The 13,667-nt window shown below is 56.1% G+C and overlaps 1 protein-coding gene across 8 annotated transcripts in view; it reads left to right on the forward strand.

Moving 5' to 3' along the window:
• The first annotated feature begins 224 nt into the window (after positions 1-224).
• Positions 225-13,667, forward strand: part of POU2F2 (POU class 2 homeobox 2) — a 34,945-nt gene continuing 21,502 nt past the window's right edge. For 4 of the 8 annotated variants that reach the window (XM_027037640.2, XM_027037641.2, XM_027037646.2 and 1 more), the window contains exons 1-6: positions 225-311; positions 7,433-7,498; positions 7,603-7,637; positions 7,777-7,833; positions 11,493-11,609; positions 11,874-12,152. In XM_027037640.2, the coding sequence (XP_026893441.2) occupies positions 245-311; positions 7,433-7,498; positions 7,603-7,637; positions 7,777-7,833; positions 11,493-11,609; positions 11,874-12,152 (621 nt within the window). In that variant the 5' untranslated portion in view covers positions 225-244. The remainder of the gene's footprint in view (positions 312-7,432; positions 7,499-7,602; positions 7,638-7,776; positions 7,834-11,492; positions 11,610-11,873; positions 12,153-13,667) is intronic. The other 4 variants (XM_027037644.2, XM_027037645.2, XM_027037648.2 and 1 more) reach the window with 2 other exon arrangements.

Below are 13,667 nucleotides of genomic sequence, written 5' to 3' on the forward strand. Positions count from 1 at the left end.
AAGGGCTGGGGCAGCTGTTGCAGGAACCTCCTGGAGACCCAGTGGGAGGATTCAGCTCCTCGAGTCTGTTGCCCTCCACCCCACTACCCCCACTGCCCCAACACACACATGATTTGGGGTCCACCGCCTCCTGAGGTGGGCCTTGGGGCCAGAGTATTTTCCCTTCTGAAGGGGGCGGACCCTGTGGTTTCCTCCCTGGGTGACTTCCGGCTGAGAGGGCTTGGCCCCCAGAGAGGGCGGGGAGATGACACAGTTGTTCCCCCAGCCCTGCGGGGCGGGCAGCACGGTTCACTCCAGCATGGGGGCTCCAGGTAAGGGGCCTGGGGCCAGCACCCGCTGCCGGCCCTGCCCTTCCTCCTTAGCTGTCTCCTCTGCACTTTCGCTCTGTACCTCAACAGCTCCCCCGCTCCCACCCTGGGTCCCCGCCCTCAGCTCTCCTTTCCCCTTCCCTTCCACTCCAGACACCTGGGGGCTTCTGTCCTCCCCCCCCCCCCCACCTATCTCCGCTGCAGTGTTCTGAGGGCTCTAGGGGAGGGAGGATGGAGCCCAGTGTTGGTAGCAGGCTCTTATAAGGAGGACCAGTGGGTGAGGGCTGCGAAGGGCTGGGAACACTGAGCTGCAGGGCTTTTGGTATGTGCGTTTCTGTGCGTGTATATGTGAGTGGTGGTTCTGAGTCCTCTGAGTGTGACTCATGTGTCTGTGTGTGAGGGTCTGTTGTGTGTGGCACTGTGGGCTAGCCTTGGCAATGACCTCTTGGCTCACTGCCTCACTTCATTTGTCCAGATATCACCTCCTCAGGGAGGCCTTCCCTGATCTCCCCGTCTGACTTGGCAACCAATCCCACCATTCTCGGACCCCTTGCCCTGCTCTGTCTTTTCTTTATGGCACTTATCACCACGCAAAAATGTATTATGTGTCAGCTGACTGAGTGAATGTTGTGTGCCGGGCACCCTACAAGGTGATTTGTATTTGTTGGCTCCTTTGGTGAAATGTGTCTATCTCTGCATAATGATAGCTATCTCTCTCAGCAGTGCTGACGGGAGAGTTAAACGAGGTAATACGTGTAAATGCTTAACACGGTGCCTGGAACACAGCAAGCGTCAGTACTTGGTGATTGTTTCATTTGCGGCCATGTAAGCATGACTATCGGCTTGTGTCACATTTGCGAGTGTCCGTGGGGATGGGTCTTGATTTGGCATGTGCCATCCTACGCGCATCAGTGTATGTGCAGGTATCCCTGTGGCCCTTCAGCAACGTGTATTTATTGAGCACTTTCGTGTTGGGTGTTGGAAACACAACGGAAGCAGGTCTGTCCTCCTGGAGTTCCCAGTGGGAGAGATGGACCTGTTGCCAGAAAGCGGAGGGAGCACAGGCAGAGGGGTCGGAGGCACGGGGAACTGTGGGAGCCCAGGAGACTTGCCCAGCTGGGCCAGTGGGGTGTCAGAGAGGGCTTCCTGGAGGAGGGGATGTCTGGGCTGAGATGTGAAGGATGAGTGGGTATGAGCAAGGCAAAGGAGGTGAGGGAGGGGGTTGACGCGGAGGGAAGACAACTTGCAGGATGGCACATGATTATTTATCGGGGTGACTCTATGTGCAATTATGTATATGTGTGGGTGCACGTGCAGTGTAGATGCAGAGCTCCGAGCTCTGCTCCACCACTGACTCCTCCCTGTCTGGGGTTGAATGGGGGCCTCGTGTGTGCTAGGTACTGAGTTAGACCCCCTACTTGGGATCTCTCACAGAACTGCCCTGCCTGGGAGGCCCGCCTGGGTTCCCTGCCTGGACATGAATGAATACACTGCGTGGCCTTGGCCAGATCACTTGGCCTGTCTGAGCTCAGGGTTTGGGAGTCCCCCCTGGCCATCTCCCAGGATGAGCCGATTCTAGGCATGTGAGTGTCTACACGTATGTGTGTATGTCTGTCTGAGTGACCTGGGTATGGATATGTATGCACAGCTATGTGTGTCTGTGTGTCTATCTGTGTATCTGTCTGTGAGTGACTCTGGATGTATGAGTGTGTGCATGTCTGTGTGTATCTGAGGAACTCTGTGTGTGTGTGTGTGTGTGTGTGTGTGTGTGTGTGTATGTAAACGCAGGTGTGCATGCGCATGTCTGGGTGTGTGTTTTGCATATCTACCCATGTCATTGTGTCTGGGCATATGTCTTCTTTACAAACATCCCGACCCAGGATCTCTGCACACCTGTCCCTGTGTGTGTCTGCATGATCTCTATCCTTGTCTGGGGCCCTGCCTGGCTGAGGCTGTGGTGTGTGTGTTCCGTGGCACAGCTGTGGGGCCACCTCTCTTGTTGTGTCTGCTGCCTGTATCTCCATCCTTCCCTCCTGACAGCTCAGAAGTGTTCACTCCCTTGAGGCCGCTCGCTCGGGGACAGACATGGGGTGGTGGGGGGGGGGAGGTGCGGTGCTGCTCCTGCGGAGGCAGGGACTGGGCCAGCTGGGCCCACAGAGGTTCCCGGCAGCGCAAACCCTGCCCACAGGGGCTCCCAGGCCACAGCCTTGATTGAAGCCGGCTGTGAAGGCAGGAGACCCAGGGGACAGGCCAAGAGGGGCCAGGAGGGGTGAGGGGCAGCCCTTGGGCCCTCTATATTTAGCCCCATTTTCGGTAAGTGCTAACGAGAAGCTGGCCCAAGTCTGCTAAAACCGGCTGGGGGAAATGCAGAGGAGAAGTGAAAGTCCGGAGAGGGAGGGGTAAGGGAGGGGTGGGGAGGGCGGAGGGGACCCAGAGTCCCAGGCCTGAGGCAGTGGGGCAAGCGAGTGTGACCCCAAGGGTGTGGGTAGCCCTGGGTGTGTCTGACCCCAGGATGGTAGGATTCAAGGGGCCCACTAGGATTCTGCATCGCTTTTTCCTGCCTGGCCCTCTAAAGAGTTACACACTGCCAGGGATGAGAGAAGGGAGGGGTGGCTATGGCCATATAACCAAGCAGCCTTTCTGTGTGAATGAGGCTTTGAGATGGATTTTGGAAGGTGCAGGGAGCTGGAGCATATTAGAATCACCTGGTGGAGGTGGCGGTGGCGGTGGCAGTGGGGGCTTTTCAAAATCCAGATGCCCCGGTCTTACCTTGTCCCAGTGAAAGCAGAGTGTCTGAGTGGGAATAGGCGTCAGTATTTCTCCAGAGCCAGGAGAGAGGGGCCTGGGCCGAGGCTGATAGCCTGTAGGATGGGCGCCTCAGCGGGCCTCTTAAGGGGATTGCCAGTGTCCTAGAGTGTTAAGGCATCATTTGGCTTTGGATCTGTAGTGGAAATGGAGTCCCCTATTCATGCTTGGTGGGGATGATTCTATGAAACCCTTTTCTCAGATTGGGCTCTGATGGGGGAGGAAAGAAAAGCGAGACAGGCTTGGGTGAAGGGCGACACTGGCCATTTTGCTGTCAGCCCAGCCAAATGCTGTGGGGGTGCCTGGCTGTGTGGGAGTCAGGGTCGGGGAAGAATTAGGCACAACTATGGAAACAGAGTGGTGGAGATTTCTCCTTAAGCCATCTTTGCCTCTTCAGCCACTGTCCCTGCAGAGGAGATGTTACCTTAAAGGTTTAGGTGGGAGTTGCTTGGGGATTGGGGCTCAAGGTCAAGGTGGCAGGTGGCAGCAGGGAGAAAGGCTTGTCTGGGACAGGATTGGGTCCTGGCCTGTCAGAGATTCTTGCATGCATTAGTGTTATTATGACACCAGCCTGGGCTCTAAGGAGTTCACAGTTTGGGGCAGGGTGAGGCCATTGCCCAGGGAGTCAGGGTGTGTTAGGGGCACGGGGTTCTCAGACAAGAGACACCAACCACCTGAGGAGGCATGGAGGACCTCACAGAGGAGGTGACGTGTGAGCTGGGACCTTAAAGAGGAGCAGGGGTTTGCTCTTAGAGAAGAAAAGGTCACCAGGTGGGGGAAGAGCAGAGCCAAAAGCCTGGAGCGATGGGGGAGATCAGGGCCTCGGGCCCCCCTTGTTCACTCGACCCGCACGTCCTGGGCTGGGCAGTGTTGGGGACCCCAAGATGAGTCAGACCTGCCCTCAAGGGGTTCCCAGTCTGATGGGGGAGACCTGTTGGGGCCCAGATGGCTACAGCCTCTAGGACAGTCACAAGGGGAGACGCTGGGCCAGCAGGAGCCAGGGTGGAGGGAGCCACCGCCATAGACGACAGAACCTGTTCAGGGTCCTGAAGGATGAGTAGGAGGTCGCCAGGTGGCCAGAGTGAGGAACAGCCTTCCAGGCAGAGGGACCAGCCCACACCAAGGCCTCAGGAAATGTGTTAAATGGCAGAGGGACAACAGAACAGAGGCAGGAACAAGTAAGAGAGAGAGGTGCAGGGAGGGACGTTCGGCCAACATTTATAACCCATTCTTCTAAGCTGGGTGATGCCAGGGACCTAGCAGTGAGTCAGACCCGGCCTGCCTGCCCTCTGGTCTGGTGGGAAAGGACTAAGACACAGAAGGTCACAGCCCTGTGGGCTCAGGGCTAGGACAGTGGGAGGGCATGACCGTGGGAGGCTGTATCATTTTCCCAGGGCTGCCATAATGGGGTACTGCAGATGGGGTGGCTTAAACAACAGAAATTCATTTTCTTGAAATCTGGAAGCTGAAAGTCCAAGGTCAAGGTGTCAGTGGGGTTGGTTTCCTCTGAGGCCTCTCTCCTTGGCTTGGGATGACCATCTTCTCCCTGTGTCCTCACATGGTCTTTTTCCTGCGCATCTGTGTCCCAATATCTACTTCTCATGAGGACACCAGTCATATTGGATTAAGGCCCACCCTAATGGTCTCATTTAACTTAATTACCTCTTTAAAGACCCTATCTGGGCTTTTCTTGAGGAGATAGGGAGCTGTGGAAAGGTTCAGGGCCAGGTTGTAGGCAGGATCTCCCTGGGGAAAGATGGACGACACTAGTTGGCCAGGAAAGGGGGTTGGGGCAGGGGTTTCAGGGATGCTAGACGGGGTGGGATGCCGGGCCACACTAGCATTAGCAGTTGCCTGGAGCTGGGCCAAGTTCAGGGCCCTTTAGAGGCAGGGTTAGGCTGGAACTCTGCCTTTGATATCTCAGAGTCAGGAGTGGGGTCTCCGCGCCTGGCACCAGCACCTGCTGCGTCCTCCTGTGTCTCTCAAGATCATTATCCACTCATGCCCCTCCTAGTGCCTGGAAATAGGACCTGAGCTCCCGTGGCATCCTGGGCACCTGTTCCCCACACCTCCTTCACCAACCTATGCCTTAGTAGGACTGTGTACTCGTTTGTTTGTTTGTTTTAGCTTTTAATTTTTTTCTTTTTTGTGTGTGCAAACATACATACAATAAAGTGGTCAAATTTTAAGGGTGCAGCTTGATGAATTTTTACATATGTATAGATAGAACCACAGAGCCACCCGACAGATCATGATACGGAACATTTCCAACCCTCTGCAGGCTTCCCCACACCCTTTCCCCATCAGCATCCCCCCAAAGGTACCCATAATCTGACCTTGGTCACCTGATATCATCTGGCCTGTTTTCTGAGCTTTCCGTAACTGGAATCCTACTGTCTGTCTGCTTTTGTGTCTGATGTCTCTTCCTTGGTGTCATGCCTGCAAGATTCAGCAGTGCGTGTGATTCCGGAGCGTGTTCTTTCTCTTGCGGGGGAGTGTTTTGTTGTATGGGCATACCACATTGTGTTGATCAACTGATGGGCCTTTGGGTTGTTGCCAGTTTGGGGTCATTTCGAAAGGGTTGCTGGGTACATGTGCCCATGGGCCTGGTGGGCAGGATGCCCCTCTCTCTCACATGGACACTCGGGAGTGGATGTGCTGGGTCCTGGGGGGGGGGGGCGCCTCCCCAGCTTTCCTGAATTGTGCTTATATCGATTCACACTCCCACCAGCAGTGTGTGACCTGGCTTTTTAATCAGGAATTTTAAAGCCGAGCAGCGTTTCATGTCAAGTAACCCTCAATTGCAAAATTCCTGGACATTTTTTTTTTTCAGTTGTTGAGGATGTCCTAGCTACTGTAGCTGGCCTTTTTAAAATACCTTGGGTGCAGAACCCACTTGAGTTGGACAGCCCCTTTGATAGGGTGGCATCGTGTTTTAAGGCAGGGATGTGGAGTGAGTTGTGGGGGAGACCTGCTAGTCAGATTCAGGGTCAGGAGAAAGGTCTGAGGTCAAGCTGGGAGTCAAGGTCAGATGAAGGACTCAGACCATCGGGATAGGAGTTGGGATTCAGGATGGGTAAGGGGATTGAGAACGGATAGGGCAGAAGCCCCGGTTTATGTAGGGTCTACCCGGGTTGGGTTTCCAGTCAGTGTCAGTCAGGGTGAACTTGAATAGGGGTGACAGCTGGAGATGAGGTGGGCGGAAGTCACAGTGGGGTGTTGGCGGGGCGGGGGGGGGGGGTCCAGTAGACCATAGCAGTCCTGATTAGAAGCGTGAACCCTGGAGTCATGCAGACAGGTGTCCAGTCAGGGCGCCTCTGCTGTCTCACTGGGCTCTTGGGCCCTCACTTTCCTCGTCTATAAAATGGGGGTAATATCAGCACCAACTGTTACTGTGAGCCCTGAATCATCCTTAACACTGTGCTTAGCACTGGTAAACGATCACCTTTCCATTGCCAGCATCAGAGTGTTGTGAGGACAGAGCATCGCTTTGCCTCCATTGCTTTCTGTCCCCGGTGCTAGCTTGCTCGTCACCTCCTGTCATTTCCTGGGTTTATGGGACTGTAGAATGGGATTGCATTTGTACAGTGGGACACCCAGGCTGGATTGGGGTGTGCAGTTGGCATTCAAAGCTGAAGTCCAGGTGAGGCCTAGGATTAAGTCCAAGGACTAGGTCAGGGGCAGAGCCGGATGCAGTTGGAGTCAGTCAGAATTCAGAGGTCAGAATGGGGCTGCTGGGCCCCGTGTGCCGAATGCGAGAAGGGAGGCCAGGAGCGGGAGGCCGGGTGGGAGTGAGGTGTGGACGGGAACGTTGTGGGCTGGAGGAGGGGCAGAGATCAGAAGACTCACTCCTTTGGGGACGCTGCAGTCCTTCACACCCCCAGGCCCCACTCAGAGTGGAAAACATGTCTCACCCGAAACCTGGTGAGGCAGGACGGGCGCGCCTCGGGAGGAGGCCCAAGGTTGACTCGCTCCTGTGGAACATCACCCACCTCCTCCTGGGCACCGAAGCCTTCTCACGACCACCGGCTACCTCCCACCCCGCCCCAGGCCTCACGGGAGGTGGCCCTCCCTGTGCCACCTTCTGCAGGGGTGAAAAGGATCAGGCAAGACCCCCAAGGCCTGAAGGCCCTTTCTTGTCCTGCCAGAGGAGGGCAGAGGCCCAGTAAGGAGGGCATGCCTCCTCAAAGAGGCACTTGCAAGGTGGCAGGGGGTGCGGGGGATTTGGGGAGAGGCTGGGGTGGTGCTGGAGGGGGGGGCCCGAGAGCCCTCCTGGCTTCCCCCCTCTCACCCCACTTACATGCCTCTTCTGTCCCCAGAAATAAGAATGTCTAAGCCCCTGGAGGCCGAGAAGCAAGGTCTGGACTCCCCGGCAGAGCACACAGGTGGGTGGGGAGGGGAGCAGAGAGGGCAGAAGCCCCGCGTGGTGGGGGAGCTGCGGGGACGTGGGGGGCACAGGTGACACCTCACTCTTTCCCTCTTGTTGCAGACACTGAAAGAAATGGACCAGACACTAACCATCAGGTCCGGAGGGAGTGGATGGGCAGGAGGGGTGGGGAAGGGGAGAAGGGAACAGAGGTGGCCCCTGTGGGCGAGGGGCGGGGTGTCAGAAGCTGCTTCATCTCATTCGTCCCATTCCCCCAACCCAACTTTTTCTTCACAGAACCCTCAGAATAAGACCTCCCCATTCTCCGTGTCCCCAACTGGCCCCAGCACCAAGGTAAGCACCTATCAGAACCGCCAGGATGGGGGAACCGGGAGGGTGTCCTGTCATGGGTGGTGGTTGGTATCGGGGACGGGGTCCCACGCACCTTTGTGGGCCTGGGACCTGAAGGGCACGGAGCCCCAATAACTCGGTGACAAGGCTCCTCTGGCTCCTTCTCACACTCAGGCTCCCGCCCCAGGCCTGTGACTCACCCAGGCTCCTTCCCCTTCCCTGGGGGGGTGGGGGTGGCCAGGGAAATCCCCCCCAGAGCCCCAGGGCGATGAACAACAGGAAGCTGAGGCCCCGCCCCCATCCCAACTTCCCTGACAGGGGCCTGCCCCACCCCAGCCCCCCAACACACACATTCAGGGGCCAGCCAATGGAGGAGGGTAAGGGGGGGGGGCAGACCCAGTAAGAATGGCTAAGGATGATGGGGTATCTGGACGTGCCAGACAGAACAAATCCCTAATCCACATGGGGCCCTGCCTGCTGCTGGGCATCGTTGGGCTTCCTGAGGTGTCTGGGGCCCAGGTCTCCACGCTCCAGCCTGGTAGAGGCAGTCGCAGGTCCAGAGGCCTGAAGGCAGCATGGAGGGCACGCGCCGGGTGGTCCTCGGAAGGACTGCTGACCCTGGCCAAAGGTAGCAGAGGGATGGCATTGGGAGCCGAGAGCTACTCTGTGACCATGGGAAAATCACTGCCCACCCGCCACCACCGCTGGGCTTCTCAGTTTCCTTTTCTCTAACATGGGGGCTATCAGATTGGATGGGCTCTGGGGCCCCGGGTGCAGCTTAGTGGGTGGGTATCTCGTGCTGAGTGAGTTGGACAGGGCCCAGGGGAGAAGGGGTCTGGCTCTGGCCTCCTTCCCTCTGATCTCGGGCACAGTTCTGGCCTTAGCTCTTGGAGCAGAGCATATGTCCATTACCCCCACCCTCTCCTTCCCCAGCTGCATTTTTTGCAGCCTCTCCTAGTCCCACCGCAGCCCTGCTTCTCCGTGGGGAAACCAGTGGGGCCCTGGGAAGGAGGGATTCTCTCTGCTCTTCCCCAGCCTGGACCCTGGTTTCCGGAGAAAGCCCGAGGCAGAGAGGGCTTTGGCCTCTGACTCCAGGCCTCTGTCCACACTACGTCCTATTCTCCATCTCACTCGGACTCTTCTGTGTTAGTCTTTCCCCAACTGCAGTGATTCATGTGCTCCCATCACGATTTCAGACACATCCATACACCGCTGTGTACCATTACTTACATCACAATTTTGTTAATTGGCTTCATTTAAAAAAATATTTTATTATGGAAAATGTGAAGCAGATAACAAAGGAGGAAAAAAAAAAGAGTAGCATGAAAATAACCCCCCAGGTACCCATCCATCAGCTTCAACAATTTTCAGCTCATGAACTGGCTTGCTTTTTCAACAGCTGAAATACATTTTTTTTAGCGGAAATTTCATGAATGGAAAACCAGAATCACTTGCCATGGAAATAAATACAGTGATTAAAAAAAAATTTTTTTATGTTTATTTATTTTTGAGAGAGAGACAGAGCGTGAGCAAAGGAGGGGCAGAGAGAGAGGGAGACACAGAATCCAAAGCAGGCTCCAGGCTCTGGGCTGTCAGCACAGAGCCCAACGCGAGGCTTGAACCCACGGACAGTGAGATCATGACCTGAGCCGAAGTCAGATGCTTAACCGACTGAGCCCCCCAGGGACCCCAGTGATTTTTTTTTTTTTTAAGTAATATCCACGCTCAATGTGGGGCTTGAACTCATGACCCCAAGATCAAGACTCAGTGTCTTTTGACTGAGCCAGCCAGGTGCCCAATACAACGATTATTAAAATGTACCCAGAGACTCTTGCCTGTCAGGTGTAAGCCTGAGGGCTTTCCTTCTTTCCTTAAAAAGGGAGATGAGTCATGCTGGGGACAAGGCCTTAGAGCCATCCTAGCACCTAATGGAGACTTTCTCAAGAGAACCAGAAGGAATGAATGAAAGAAACCTGAAAGAGGACCAATATTCTGACCATGTTGGTGAGGGTTTTGTTTTTTGTTTTTGTTTTGTTTTTTTTAACATTTAATTAAAATGTGACATACACAGAGATCTTCAATGTACGGCTCTGTGGATTTTCACAAACTGAACACCCATGCAGCCAGCACCAGATCAAGAAGCAGAACATGACCAGACTTCCAGAGGCCCTTGATTCCCTGCCGGGGACGGCCACTGGCCTGGCTTCTAACGCTCACGGTGGTTTGATGCATCTCGGCGCCCCTTAAACTTCCTGACGTTTGTATCCGTACCCTGGGACACTCCACTCACCCTCTGTTATTTGGCCTTTTCCCCGACCTCTGTCTGTCTCAGTCTGCATTCCAAATGCCACACCCCTGCCAAGCTGTTGGGTCACCTCGCAGCAGTTGCTTTCCCTCTCTGGACTCCCTTTTGCAAAATGGTGCTGGGCCATTGGGCTGAAGGATTAGGGATCATCCTTTCAGCCCGGTGTCCCCTCTGGGCCTGAGCGTGTGATTCTTCAAGGCATACCTCCTCCTACCCCCACACGTCCTTTACCAACAGCCCAATCAGGCAAGTCCACCGTGGTCTGGCTTTCTGTCTAGGAGAGGAGGAAGGCCAGGACTGTGTCGGTCTGTCCTATGCGTTTGATGCGAGAGGCATCCACATCCCACACTGAGATGAAGGAGGGGCTCAGTGGACTTCTGGGGTGGAGGCTGAAAGGTGGCAGCATCTGGGCCACATCTGGCCCTCATATGTGCTTTGCTGGTCTTGCCAGCGATTTTGGTTTGTTTTTAGGGTTTTTTTTTTTTTTTTTGGTTTTGCTTTAGATTTTATCTATCTATCTATCTATTTATTTTTATTTTAGAGAGAGAGCACAGGCAGGGGGAGGGGCGCAGAGAGAGAGAGAGAGAGATAGAGAGAGAGAATCCCAAGCAGGCTCTGCACAACGGCAGAGTACCGATGGGATCATGACCTGAGCCGAAATCGGGAGTCAGACGCTCAACCCCCTGAGCCACCCAGGCGCCCTGTGTTTTTGTTCTCGATTTTAAAATGAGTGATTGGTGGGAGCAGAGCGGGAGCTGGGCAAGCTTCTCCTTCGGGAGGGCTGCACACCCTGCCAGCGTACCCCATCCTCATCTGCCCGGGTCACCCATTTGCACTGTCTGCCTGTTTCCACACTCGTTTGAATTCCAGACCCATGTTCTAAGGTGGTGATTTTTTTTTTAATAACCTGAGACCCTTTCTTCCAGTGAAGTCTTACTCCATTAATAAGAGATGCACCTGTAGCTAATGCAGATGAGGGGTGTGGGACCCAGAACTCTGCCCTTTGATGTTCCGAGTCCCCTGCTGGCACATTTCCCATTTTACAGATGGGGAAGCTGACCCCCCAGAGGGGAAAACTGCGCCCCAAAGGTGATCCTCTTCCTGTAGGGGGTTTGGGTGCAGGGAGTGTGTTAGCCTTATGTGATTGCTGAGGACACTGAGGCCAGAAAGGTGGCCTAAGACCCCCGGCCGGTCAGTACAGGGTCTTGCCTCTATACCCCGGTCCACTCCTCCTCTGCCGGCCAGCCCCAGGCTGCTGTTGCCACACACGTGCCCTCTCTTTGGTTCACAGGTGGGCATTCTCTCTGGCCTCCACTTAACATTCTGGGGTCCCGGACCCTGCCTCTCTCCCCCCCAGATCAAGGCTGAAGACCCCAGTGGCGACTCAGCCCCCGCAGCACCCCCGCCCCCCCAGCCAGCCCAGCCGCATCTGCCCCAGGCCCAACTCATGTTGACAGGCAGCCAGCTAGCCGGGGTAAGTACTCGGGGAAGCACGGGCACGTGGGCAGAGACCAGCCACCCCCACCTGTTACAGGACCGGTGGCATGGGGTGTCCCGCCAGGACTGCGGCCGCGCTCTCGCGCCTGCCTCCTGTCCCCCTCAGTCGTCCTGCAAGACTTGTGCCCTAACCTGCTTGGCTCAGGCACTAACCCCTCTCTGCCTTCTCTGCTCCTCCCCACACCCCTCCCCCGGCACCCCACCCCCCTGCCGCCCGCCCCCCCGCCCCCCACCCCCGCAGCTCACGGCGCTGATGCCGGCTCAGCAGCAGCTCCTCCTGCAGCAAGCCCAGGCCCAGCTCCTGGCCGCAGCCGTGCAGCAGTCCAATGCCGCCGCGGCCGCTGCCGCCGCCTCCTCCACCTCCTCCTCCTCTTCCTCCTCCTCCTCCTCTGCCTCCTCCTCGACCTCGCAGCCCCCGGCCTCCTCTGGGGGAGGCGACCTGCCGCCACCACAGCCTGCCAGCCAGCCCCCCGGGACCCCACAGCTCACCCTGTCCCAGCCCATCCAGCTCACAGCACAGGTAAGGGCAGCCCCGGGGGGGGGGCCCACGGCCTCCAGCGGACGATGCACAGAAGCCCGGCGTGCAGGGGGCCGGCCGGTCCACAGGGGCCGACCGTTGGGACCACCGGTGTGTGCCAGGCAGTTCCCAGCAACCCCAGGAAGCCTTGGGGGATGCTGCCCCCCATGTCTCGGTGGGGGAAAGCGAGGCTCAGAGGGAGAACATCCCCCGTGTGATGGAGTGTCCAGCTAAGCGCTTTCTGTGTATCTTGGTGGGGGTTCGTCCTCGGTTTACAGCTGAGGAAACCAGGGGACTCACCCCCGTGGAAGGGTGCCCATGTGGGCACAAAAAGGAAAGGCTGAGACTCTGAACTAGTGCCCGAAAATGTGTGCCCTTCCAGTGAGAGACTCTCAGAATGGGGGCCTGTGGCCACTGGGTCAGGGAATGCTGTGTCCTCTCTGGCCATTCTGGAGACTTTGGGTACACACTGAATCATGAGTTAGTGGCTGTATTTGTTTCCTGCGGCTGTCATGACAAAGCCCCACAAACTGGGTGGCTCTAGGGAGAACCCCTCTTTGCTTCCTCTAGCTTCTGGAAGTACCAGAAATCCTTGGTGTTCTCATAGCTGGATCGCTCCAATCTCTGCCTCCATGGTCATATGGCCACCTTCTCTCTGTGCACGTCTGTCTCTGTGTTCACACTTCCCACCGATCACTGGATTAGGGCCCAATGACCTCATTTACTTTGATTACATCTGCAAAGACCGTGTTTCCGAATACGGTCATTTACTGGCACTGGGGGTTAGGACTTCTCACGTATCTTTTGGGGAGCCCTGATTCAACCCATGATAGTGGCCAAAAAATTTCCCATAAGGATAGTCGGCAGAACAGAGTAGGAGTTGAGCAGGCTTCCCCTCCTGACAGGCCTGCACTCTCCACCCCATTCACACTTGCCCCTGTCACCCATTTGTGCTGTCTGCCTGGGTTCTGTAAACATTTGAGTCTGTAGCCCGTGTTCCAGGGCAGTGAAGGTCCTGAGAAGTCCTGCAGCAAGGAACCTTGTTTGACTTCCCTCAGCCCTGTGTTTCCCACAATGGCTGCTCCTTGGGTTGCTTTTCTTTCTCTCTACCCACCCCTTTCCATGAAACCCCAGGGCCAGATGCTGTCTACACAGAGGTGTCCAGTACCCATAAGGTTGTTCCCTTGACAGAGTTCAGCTTCCAGAAGGCCCGTTCCACTACTTACCAACGCTTCCATGTGAGACCGTCCTTAACGCTGAGCTGGTATCTGCCTTCTTAGGGCTTCCTGCCTCCGGGCCTGGTTCTGTAGAGACACACACAGCAATCTGTGCCCGCTGCCCCGTGACGGCTCTTCCAAACTTGGCCTCACAATGGCTGGCTCGCCATGGTGACTGTAACTAGAGTCTGGCAGGTGCTGTACTAACGGTGACCTCCTTGAATCCACAAATCCTCATCCTGGCCGAGGTCACCCGGTGAGCACAAGGGGCAGGATAGCCCTGCAGCCAGGCCTGGGAGTC

This window comes from Acinonyx jubatus, chromosome E2 (assembly GCF_027475565.1).
Source record: "Acinonyx jubatus isolate Ajub_Pintada_27869175 chromosome E2, VMU_Ajub_asm_v1.0, whole genome shotgun sequence".
Lineage (NCBI taxonomy): Eukaryota > Metazoa > Chordata > Mammalia > Carnivora > Felidae > Acinonyx > Acinonyx jubatus.